At 26.9% G+C, this 12078-nt stretch overlaps 1 protein-coding gene across 1 annotated transcript; it reads left to right on the top strand.

The window, feature by feature from the left end:
• Positions 1-11200, top strand: LOC139426271 (carbonyl reductase [NADPH] 1). Its single transcript, XM_087154291.1, has 9 exons — positions 1-226; positions 422-503; positions 1066-1244; positions 2394-2506; positions 2592-2714; positions 3538-3679; positions 6749-6812; positions 7815-7917; positions 11026-11200. The coding sequence occupies exons 1-9, from the start codon at positions 206-208 to the stop codon at positions 11027-11029; spliced, it is 831 nt and encodes a 276-aa protein (XP_087010417.1). The 5' UTR covers positions 1-205; the 3' UTR covers positions 11030-11200.
• Positions 11201-12078: the final 878 nt, after the last annotated feature.

Genomic DNA, 12078 nt, shown 5'->3' with positions numbered 1-12078 from the left:
GTTTTCGATATCCCGTTTTTCAATCATTCCGTTCGTTCGAATTTTTCAGTTTTGAAATATAATTGTAGTTTAGTAATGAAGAAAAGTTACGCCTTTTAAACTTTTTCTACTGTACGACCGGTGGACTTTGGTCTGAAGGCAGTCTGTCTGCTAAATTTTTTGACTGAATTTTGTGGTGTGAATTTTGAATTAAATTTCAGAGAAAATGGCCCGAAGAGTTGCTGTTGTACGCATAATTTCTTTGTTTTTATCTCTTTATATTTCTGCGAAGAAGTAATATTTATTAACAATTATTTTTTTTTTGTAATTACTATCTGAAATTTGTTTCCTTATTCCTTCAAAAAATTTCTTCAATTTCCCCCCTTTAGTTTTGCATATTCTTTTCTTTTAATTTTATTTATAGTATTGTCTTAATTTTCAGGTGACTGGAGGTAATAAAGGTATTGGAAAGGCTATTGTACGAGCTTTGTGTTCTAAATTTGATGGTGATGTTATTCTCACTGGTAAACATTTTTATTTGTTTATTTTCGTTATTTACAAGTGGTATTCATAACACTGCATTTTATTGTTTTATTCAATTTGGGGGATTATTAAAGTCATATGGTATTAATATAATCCAGTGTTTCCCAAACTAATGACTTTTTTGTACCCTTTATTAATAATTTTATTCAATTATTAAAGACATAGGGTATTCCTATATTTAATAAAATAAAATCTTTATCTTTAGATAAAAATTTTGACCATATATAAAACTTTGCTTCAGTTATATTCTTAAGAGCCAAAACATTCAAAATTTTTTTCCATTGTTCTGTTTTACACTGGCTACAGTTGATACAAGAAGTATATAAATATTATGGGTGCATAAACATTCTTTGTAAGTAAAACACTTTTAAAATAGTCTTCTAACCGCTTTTTATACTGTTGGATATTTCTTTAAGCATTTTACATCATAACAATGATTACTGGAGAGAAAAAAAATGTGTTAATGAAGTAGTTAGTTGTGTTATCACAAACTGCTTATAGAATTCAGTTATCTTTCTGAATTTATATATTATATTATTTTAGCTCGTGATGAATCCAGAGGCTTGGCAGCTGTAAAAGATCTTGAAAAAGAGGGTCTCCATCCCAAATTTCATATTCTAGACATCACAAAGAAAGAAACAATCAAAACGCTAGCCTCATATTTAAAGGATCATTATGGTGGTTTAGATGTTCTAGTAAACAATGCAGCAATTGCATATAAGGTCAGAACAGATTTCTTAGAACAAATTTCAATCAAAACAGAGCAATTGCATATAATTGCTCTGTTTTGATTGAAATCTGTTCTAAGACTTGGTCATGTTACATAAATTTTGTTTAGTACATAAACATCTATTTTCTAAAGTAAAAGACATTTTAATGTGCAAACAAAACATGTATTTTTGTCTTAAGTCAATTACTCAATTTAAGTATAAATTATGGTTTATAAATAATAATTCTGATGAAATTCTTTGTATTAGCCATAATACAATATGGCCAGTTAAAGTGTTATTTAATTTTGCAGAATATTGGACTATCAGTGCATTATTTTTGTATTTTTCAATAGCATTTTTATTTGATGATAATCAATTTTATAATTTCTTTTTTTTTACAATTGTGTCGGCTTAAAATTAAATCTATGTTTATTTTTTCGTTATGAAAGCCAAAAATTACATTTTTTTCCTAATTAACTTTTTATTTTGGTACCTTTTGTATTATTTCACAATTGATTTTAATATTGTTTTTATAAGTTGTAACATATTCCTGATTATAAAATTTGTTTAAATACTTCAGTATTGTCACTCTTCTAAAGTTTTTCAAAATTTTACTGTTAAGAAAAAGCTTGTTAGTTGCATTTTAAATCTGGTATTTATTTTTTTAATGGGAATATTTTTAAAATGCAAAATAAATGGGAGGAAAAAATTTATTTGTGTATAGGATCTTATAGTCTGAATATTAACTCCAAATTAGTTTTAAAAAGTTAATTTAAAGGTAGCGTCTGATTAAATTCTGTTTACTGAATATATTAATTTATATTTACATAAAATGTAAAGGAATGGCTTTTTATCAGTTTATGAATGGAGACGTAAAACTGACAAACTTTAAATTCATTGGAATTAGTCTATTGTCCCACTGGTTTGAATAACAATAGAGAGTAGAATTAGTTTATAGCTTAATGAACTCTTAATTAAAAAACTGAAATGTCTGACACTTTAAGTTAAATTATTGTTGTGTGATATGTTTGTATGTGATACAGATATAGTTTATTGAATTGTCAAACTCTGCTTTTTTTTTCTTAGTATTTTAAAATTGGATATTATATTGAGTAAAACTTTGATAATTGCATTCATCTTTCTTTATTTTTATTTTAACAGAGAGTTGATACAGCTCCATTTTCTGAGCAAGCTATTAACACAATTGGGATTAATTACTTTGCTACTTTGGATGTTTGCCATGAACTTTTTCCTCTATTACGAAAACATGCTAGGTAAGCAATCTTTGGTTATCAAAATGAAACAGTTTGAAGAATATTATAGTTTTTTTTATTGATTTGGCTTTATTTATTTTTCTAGGGTTGTAAATGTGAGCAGTTCTGCTGGTCAGCTACATCGTATACCCGGAAAAGATTTGCAACAAAGATTTTTGTCTGCTTTAACTGAAGAAGAACTTAGCAAATTAATGAATGAGTTTGTTGAGTAAGATTTATTTATTTATTTATTATTATTATGACTTTTTTTACTGTATCTTATTTCCCCCGTCATAAAAGTTAAAGTATATTTATTTAAAATTTCAAAATTTGCAATTTATTTATTATATAAAATTATTAAGTTTCAGAATGCAAAATTGCATAATTCAAGATAATTTTGTTCTTCATTTTTCTTTTGCATCTACTTATTTGATATTTACCAAAGGTTGTTGAGTAGTTTGAAGATCTATTTAATTGTGGATTTGTAGCATATAAACTTTTTGCCTATAATAAAAGCTAGTGTGTAATATTAGCTAGTGTGTAAGGAATAATAAAGCTAGTGTGTAAGGAATGACTTGTTTTTTAAACAATCAATTTCAATTTCTTTTTTTTTTAAATCTGTATTTCTATTCATTCTATTAATAATAATAACAATAATAAAAAATCCTTAAAGTTTTGTGTACTGCGTGAAACTACTAATCCTATTTCAGTCAAGTTCAAATCAATGTTCCTTTCATACATTTTTTTTTATTAATTTTTGTTTCCAATTTTTTTCTGGAAAAAAAATTTTTTTTCTCTGAAAAATTAACTACATTTTCTTGAGATAATTTTTTTTATGATATATTTTTAAATAATTTTAGTATACTCTGGTTTAACAAGCATTCTGATTTTACTAGCAAATTGACTCTATCCCTATGTTTCTGCTCCTGTTTTAAGGAATTCAACTATATATTTATTTAGAAAGTAATTGTAAGATTGGTTGAAAAATATGCTTTTATAGACAATGATTGTGATATACTCTTATTAATATGTGCTATTTTCATATATTATAGAGCTGCTAAAGCTGGGAAAAGTGTCCAGAAAGGTTGGGGTGAATCTGCATACGCAGTATCCAAAAATGGTGTGACTGCTGTTACATTTATACAGCATCACAAATTCAGTCAGGATCCTGATATGGATATTGTAATTAATGCTGTAAGTTTACATGAAAAAGTTTCATTTAAAAATGCTAACAACTTTTTTTTAATAGTTTAATCTAATATGTATAACTGATGTGACACATATAAATTTTTAAAAAAATTTGTGATCTTGCTTTTTCAAAAGTATATTATGACTTTTTGTTTTTAATTTTCATGTTTATAAAATTCTAAAAATGTTTGTATTTTTTATTTATTTATTTTTGGTAATCAGATATTAGTGAACTTGGTAATAAAATTATTATACTACTTGATTTTAAAAAAATAGGCGTTATTCTTGCTATTCTTATAATTTATTAAATTTTTAAAAAAAAGTTTTTTTGACAGTTGATGACCTCTATAGTATTCTACCATAATAATGCATTGACATTTGTCTTGGCAACTTTATACTTTTAAACATAACTGCAAAAACAAAAAATTTTCTAAAAGATAATTTTACTCCTAACTGGTGTTTAATTATCAACTTAAGTGGTGTTTTATGGTTCACAATTACATTGTGGGTGTGAAAGAACCATAAAAGTCTTTTAGTTGCACTATGTCAAATTCATTAAGTCACACTATGTCTTTAACTGAAATTTCATCTCTTAAAATTATTTGGGATTACAATGGTAAATGCAGCTGATTGAGAATTATATTTTAATCCACTACAATGTACAAATCCTGTGTCTGTAAGCAATGAACAAATCCACTGTTCTTTCTGGGAATCGTTTCAAATCCACTTGTTAAAGGGAGCATTTAAAATTGTATTTTCCTAGTGAGTATTCTGTCTTCTGAAACTTTCTGCTGCGGTTAGAAAAGCATATGCTGTAGAATTATATTTGAATCCACTACAAGCTCAGAAGAATGTACAAATCTAGTATCTGTAAGCAGTGAACAAATCCATTACTCTTTCTGGGAATCGTTTCAAATCCACTTGTTAAAGGAAACATTTTAAATTGTATTTTCTTAGGTAGTATTCTGTCTTCTGAAACTCTCTGCTGCGGTTAGAAAGGTATATGCTGTAGAATCCGATTATTCATGAATGCAAGGTAGTCCAAACCGATTTTATTTTTCTGAACAATGTATAAATCAAATTTTAGATTTTTTTTAAGGTGCAAAACCCATCTTTTAATTGAAGATACTTTTATAGTTATTCTTATCAATATTTTTAAAGTAATTCTTATCTGAAACTCTCTGCTGCGGTTAGAAAGGTATATGCTGTAGAATCCGATTATTCATGAATGCAAGGTAGTCCAAACCGATTTTATTTTTCTGAACAATGTATAAATCAAATTTTAGATTTTTTTTAAGGTGCAAAACCCATCTTTTAATTGAAGATACTTTTATAGTTATTCTTATCAATATTTTTAAAGTAATTCTTATCAATACTTTACTTTTCAAGTTATTCTTATCAATTTTTCAATTTCATTGAAGTTACTGTGGCGTAACTACCACTATGATTATTAAACATCAATTCGCTGGTATATAAGACATGCTAACTTGATTCAATTAAGAGGTACCTTTTGATAGAAGATTGGCATTGTCGATAACTCCCCCCCCCCACACATTGGTGACTTACGGGTGTGATACGATCAGGCCTATCTTGACAGTAACGCCCACTTCGATCTGGTAACGCCTACTTCATTGGATGGTCCACATTGAACAGTATACTTGCTACTTGTGACTACAACATTATCCACTTCCTCACGCTGTTGCTGCTCAGTCTCGTCTCTATTACACACAATGTCAGCCTGCATACACTCGACTGCTAAAGGCAACACAGGAGCGACTACTACCATGAAGTTAATACACCTCTCACATTCAGCAATCAAAAACCAGGTGATCTTTATCCTGCTCTCCCGGTCTTTCACAAGTACAGCAACTAGTGGTATCCGTTCATCCAATTCTATCCCTGATAAAATTCTGGCGGTGGAGTATTGTGGCATAACTACCACTACGATTATTAAACATCAATTCGCTTGTATATAAGAAATGCTAACTTCATTCAATCAAGAGGTACCTTTTGATAGAAGAAGGTTGGCATTGTCGATAACTGCTCCCCCCACAGTAGTTTTAGAATCTTCGATTGCATCATCTAAGTACTTTTTAAAGATTAATTTTCTTTCTAGTACACGAGAATCCTTTATTTTGATTACAGCTAATCTGAGAGCTTGAACGTGCAGATTTGTGTTGCAATAAGCCGTGCAAAAATTAAAAATATACAATTGCAGAAGAGTTTTTTTTTAATTATTCCCATCATACTACTCATGTCATGTTAATTGAAAAAAGATTACGTAGTGTAATCACTTAATTAGTTAAAATTTGTGTATAAATTTCACATTTAATACAGAAATCTTCAAATGTGTATTTTAAAAATTGCATAAATATGTGTTAATTTATCATAATAATACTTAAAACGAAAACATAATTTAATAGGCATGATAACTCGCAAAACTCATAAGGAAATTAATAGCAATAGATTGAGAAATACAATGCTTTATATCAATTTGGAAATATAATATTGAAAATAGATGAAAAGTTGCTAAGATTTTATTTTAAATTGTTACTTATTTTTGCATGTAATGACTATGCATCACATATAATTTATAACCATGCATAATTTACTTTATGCTAAAAATCATATTTATAACAATTTATAAATGTGTTATAAATTATTGTAAATATGTTTTTAAAAATTTCAATTTATTTCTTGTAATAATAATTTCTTAACTTTTAGATATTAAACTAAAAAAATATATTATATTTTAATATATTTTAGAATAGCTGAATTTTTGGTAATTTGAATAGCAGTATTTCTGATTAGTTCAGATTAATAAATAATGAAACTATATAGTTTGTTTTGTTTAATAATCTATATAGTAAAATACAACTGTTAACATTAAGTATGACATTTTAAGAACAAAAATATATCGTGCATTAAGTAAGTTATTTATATTACCACTGTTTCACTTATTTTTAAAAAATATTCTATCAATTTTTAAAAAAATCTTGGTTAACTTCTTGTAAATTTTTAATAATTCTTTATAAATTTTTTGATATTCTTAGTAAATATTTAATAATTTTGTAGGTTCATCCTGGGTATGTTGATACAGATATGACTTATCACAAAGGTGATTTAACGCCCGATCAAGGTAAACTTATTTCCTTCATTATTTTTAAATTTTTTTTCTAATGCGTTTTTACTATTTTTAATAGTAAAATACAACTAAAAAAAGTTTAATATTTTTCTTCTCTTCACTTTGAGTAATTTATTTTACTTCAGTTTATTGAAAATATTAGTAAATTAAAGTAAGTTAAAATAAGTTTCTCTCTTTCTTTGTGTACTTAATTTTTTTTTTAAATGCGTAAATTTTTTGTTGTAAAATTAATTTATTTATAATACAGTCTTGTTTAGTTGTATTATTGCATCATACAGAAAATTTATCCTTTGTTAATATTTAATTTTCTATTTGAATTTATTGTTTTAAACTTAATTGTAACTTTTAAAAGATGGCAACATTAATTCATTAAATATCATTTATTCTGTTTTAATTCTAATTCAGAGATGTCAGCAAAATTTTTTGTAGGAGTCTGCGCAGTAGTAAGTTTCTTTTCGAAACTTTACTTTGTTTTTGTTTTTTCGCAATGGCGCAAATTGTACGAGTTCGATGTGTTGTAGATGTTCATAATATTTTTCTTTTGGGGACCAGCTCTCAAAGATGTTACGATTAGGATTAATGATTAATTGTTGTTTTGACAGCTATTATGATTAGCTAATAATTTCAAGGTGAGTTATTTTTTATGTTTTGGTTGTGCTGATCTGTCTGAAATCGTTTTCATGTTTTAATTAACAAAGTAATTATTGCTGCTATCGCACTAATAACTTGATTACTGTTACAAAATTTAATTTCAGTTAATTTTTATGAAATCAATTATTATTTTAGTATTATGCTTATTACTCAATATTTATTGGGTAGAATAAAATGTTCTTTTAAGATACTTAATTAGTCAGGGTTTAAATTTTACAATATTATTTTTTTTCTATTTTGGTAATTAATTTTACCTGGTCTGTCATTTTACAATCACACTTATTATTCTAGTTCCCAAATTAGAAGAAAATAAAAAAATTTATGTATGTTTTACTGACCTACTAGGTGCTGAATCTTCTGTATATTGTGCTCTATTACCACCTGGTGTGGAATCTCCTCGAGGAGAGTTTATCTTTGAAGACAAAAAAATTAATCCATGGTTTCCTAAGTAAGATAAAAGTTAATTCTTAAATTTTTATTTTAATTTGCTGCTTAATTTCTACATTGCTTCAGAATTGAAATTTCTGCTAAGTTTTATTGGTTTAATTTTTTCCACCAAAAAAAAATTATAGATAATCTGAAATACCACATACTATATTTCTGGAATCCTGATTGGTGATGGCCTAGAATTTTGCATGTTGAGTAGAGAAGATATTCAACATCAATCTATCTGAGAAATTTAAACAAAAAGCGGTTTAAAAAAAAATTCGAATTTCTACCTTTGTCTCCACCCCTACTATAGCTGAGTTTGATTGGGTGGAAAAAAAGGCCTTTTAACTGCAAATTATTGTATTGTGTTGAACTTTGTTGATGCCATGACTTAAATGTAACAGTTTATGTTTTGAAACTGACAAACAACCAAAAATTTATTCTTTAGTACAATTTCAAGATCTATTTTTTTCTGTTTAGAATTAAATATTTAATAGTTTGTTCTTGAGGTGGGCTTTTAATATTGGGATTGATGTTCAAAGTTGCCCTGGCATATCAAGTGACACAAAAATTGCCCAACTTATTCTTCAAAGCATCATAACTGGACTCACTGTTGCTTTTAACATTGTGATTGATGTTCAAAGTTGCCCTGACGTTTCAATTGACACAAAAATCATCCAACTTATTCTTCAAAGCATCATAACTGAACTCACAGTTACTTCAAAATAAAATAAATAAACAAGTAAATGAAAAAAAAAAGTATTTAGGATAATTATGTGAGTTCCAGCTTCTCAAAATAGCTATAAAAATTTTCAAAACAACCAATTGCATCACTGAGCTTAATACCTTGTTACTGTAAGACTTCTTCATGTATCTTAAAATCTTATGAAGGAGTTAATTTCCTTTGTTAATTTCTGTGAAAATACACAGTAAATAATCATGTATATTGTCATTGTATCTGCTTTAATAGTTTTGGACATTTTAAAGGGTATTTTTACTTTATTTTTATAATACTTAGGATTAAAATTTAAAATTTTTTATAAATTATATTCATAAAAATAAGGTTATTTGATTAAGACGGAAAAGTACCTTAACTTTTCTATCTATTCTTCCTCTCTGTTGTAAATAGCAGAATCTAATAGCTTTTCAAAAAATCAACAAAACAAGATCCATAAATGGAATAATCTAGCACAAACTTAAATATAGTGTATGAATGTGTATTGTAGAATTTTAAGCTTAGCTAGTGGGAGCAAAAGGGGTGTCTGTCCCCGGGTGCAAAATTTAAGAAAAATAATTGAAAATAAATTCCAGAATAAACTGGTTTCTATTTTTTAACTATCAGCAGTTTCGTTTAAAAATTAAAGGCGCAATAACTTTTATAAATTTTTATCCAGTTTACTGATAAATTGAATAGGATGTCTATTACTATCATTGTAGTTTGCTTTAATGGAAGTTTTTTTTTTTCATTTTTTAATTATTTATATCAAATTGGCAATATATTGAATGAAAAATGCCTCTAGAATAAGCAGTTATTGTTTAATAAAACACAATTGGCATAATCAAAAGCACCGAAGTGGAATAAAAACTGCACGAGTAACTTAAATTATTAAATTTGAAACTGACTCAACATTTAATTATCAAGTTACGTTGTTTTAAAAAAAGATTTCTGTCAAAAGTGGAAAAATCTCATTTTAAACTCTCACATCATAATGCAATGGGCCACAAAAATTTATCCCCAGGCACTGTAAAGCCTAATTACTCCTCTGGTGATGAGTCACCCAATTTAGAATGTGGCTGAATCCTGTGGTGGCTAACAACGTGGGTGGTGACCACTATGATAGTTGTTATAGAATAGTTTAAAAATTGATTTATATAAATGTGAGTTGTATATATCCTTTTAAAATTTTCTGTGTTTATTTGGGTATTGTAATACTAATAATTATAATATTGTATAAAGTGATTATGAAAATTAAATTTAAACTCTTTTTTTTTTACGAAATATAATAATCATTGAATGTGTCGAATCATTGAACAGAGAAAAAAACAGGGTTGTAAGGGACAAAAAGTAAAACTTACTTCCAATAAAGGTAGATATTGATTTGCATTACCTTAATTTTGCAGAGATGTGCCGCAGCAATAAAATTTAACTACAAAAATAAAGTTTTTCCTTGGAAAGGCCATGCCATCAGAAGCGAAGCACAATTTTTTTCTGCCTGAACAAACGTGGAATTAACTTATCTGTTTCAAATAACAGGTTATTTTTCAAATGTGCGCAAAATTTTACCGAATACAATTGTGCGCATTTCATATGCAACACATTCGCAAACGCATTATGTTAATAAATACCATTTTAAAATACTCTAAATTTATGTGAACAAAGTGTTTAAGAATCTGAATATAATAAAATTAAGTTATCAAAATACAATAAATTGATTAAAAGAATTTTACAAAGTGCGAAGTTGTACCATCCAGAACAATCGCGGTTTGCACCACTTCACTTCGTCATAATTTGATTTGAAATACCTAAATATTATTAAATCAAATAATTAAAAAGCTAATACTTCTTACCATAATTCAAAAAAATAATAATAATTAAATAAATCTTGTTTTGCCCAAAATTGAACGACACAAAGCAAACTTGTTTCTTTCTACTAATTTGAAATTTCTAAAATTTTAACCTATACCTATTTTTTTTAATGTAAAACCCACCACAGTGTTGCATATTGTGCATATCTTGTTACTTTGAATTATAAATCTAAATAATTGAATTGTGTGTGTAAGCCATACATAAACATAGTCAAGCAGACTTGTTTTAGCAAGTTTATACGTTATTGTAACACTTTAACGTTATTGAAGAAAACGTTACTTATGCATATTTTAATTGTAAAAAAATTTACAGAAGTGTCCCTTAAAATGTTGCTAATTTGTTTGATATAAATAAAGAAAATATAAAAATAATCGTTGAATGGTCTGTCAGTCGAATAATTAGCTAAAAGAATTTAAGTTTAGTTATCTAAGGTTAATGTTAATAGCAGAATCGTCTTATAACAGTAAACGATATTTAATAATTGTATTCTCTTTCTATTTGTTACTGGTGTAAACTATCTCATACAGTATGTCATTTCAGATGAAAGCATAAAATGGAAAATTTGAATGACTGGATATACAAAGTTGAAAATCGATGTCCAGAAAATCTCGTATCAGTTTCAGAATTATATGCTTCCTTCAAGCCAAATGAAATTATAATTATGCATTTGTACTTAATTATTTTTATTTTTTTAATAAATGAACTATTGCAATAAGTTAGTATACAGATTCTTATATTTTAAAACTTTTAAATAATAGATACCAGTTTACAATTTAATTTCAGTAAAATATATATATAACATTACTATTTAACTAATTTTTTATTAATTTTAGTCTGGAGAATGAATGTCCGCTACTACAATTAGTCAGGGCCTGATTAACGAAAAGGCACAGGAAGCAAGTGCTTCCCCTGTAAAATTCTAGGGGGGCCCCTAAATGACTGAAATTAATAAGGGCCCAATTTCTTATTTTTTGCAACAAAAAAATAATAATAATAAAAGAACTAAGGAAAAAAAATGACTCCAACAAAAACTCTCGGAAAGAAAAAAAAAAATGGGATGCTTGTTGAAAAGTTAAAAATGATAAAAACATAGGGTATTGGACATATTTTTCCAAACGTGGAGACAGCTTTGAGAATGATGCTCTCAATTCCAATAACTAACTGGACTAGTGAACGTTTATTTTCTGCATTGAAAAGAATAAAAAAATCGGTTGAGATCAACTCTTTCAAATAATAAATTAAGTGGTTTACCCCTTTTAGCAATAGAGAGTGATATTACAAATAGGTTACAATTTGCAGATATTATTGAAGATTTCGCTTTTGAAGATGAGCTTTCTTCTTCTTATTTTTTTAAAAATCTTTTTTCTCTATCATGTGTGCTCAATTTAATTTTACTCTGTTTTTTTATGGTTGAACTAAACACACAAAACTTTTAAAAATCTATTAGTACAAAAAATATTTTTGTTTCATGTTTGAAAATTATTTGGTATGATTTTTCTGGTGCAGTAACAATAATTTATGCTGAATTAGAATTTTGTGTTGTTTTGCTAGTAAACAAATTGGCGTAAAAAAAGAGACTAATCTTGCAAAGAA

This window comes from Parasteatoda tepidariorum, chromosome 10 (assembly GCF_982258835.1).
Source record: "Parasteatoda tepidariorum strain Cologne lab strain chromosome 10, Ptep-v5.0, whole genome shotgun sequence".
In the NCBI taxonomy this organism is placed as follows: Eukaryota; Metazoa; Arthropoda; class Arachnida; order Araneae; family Theridiidae; genus Parasteatoda; species Parasteatoda tepidariorum.
Note: the sequence above shows the minus strand (reverse complement) of the source record. Positions and strands in the feature narration are given on the sequence as shown.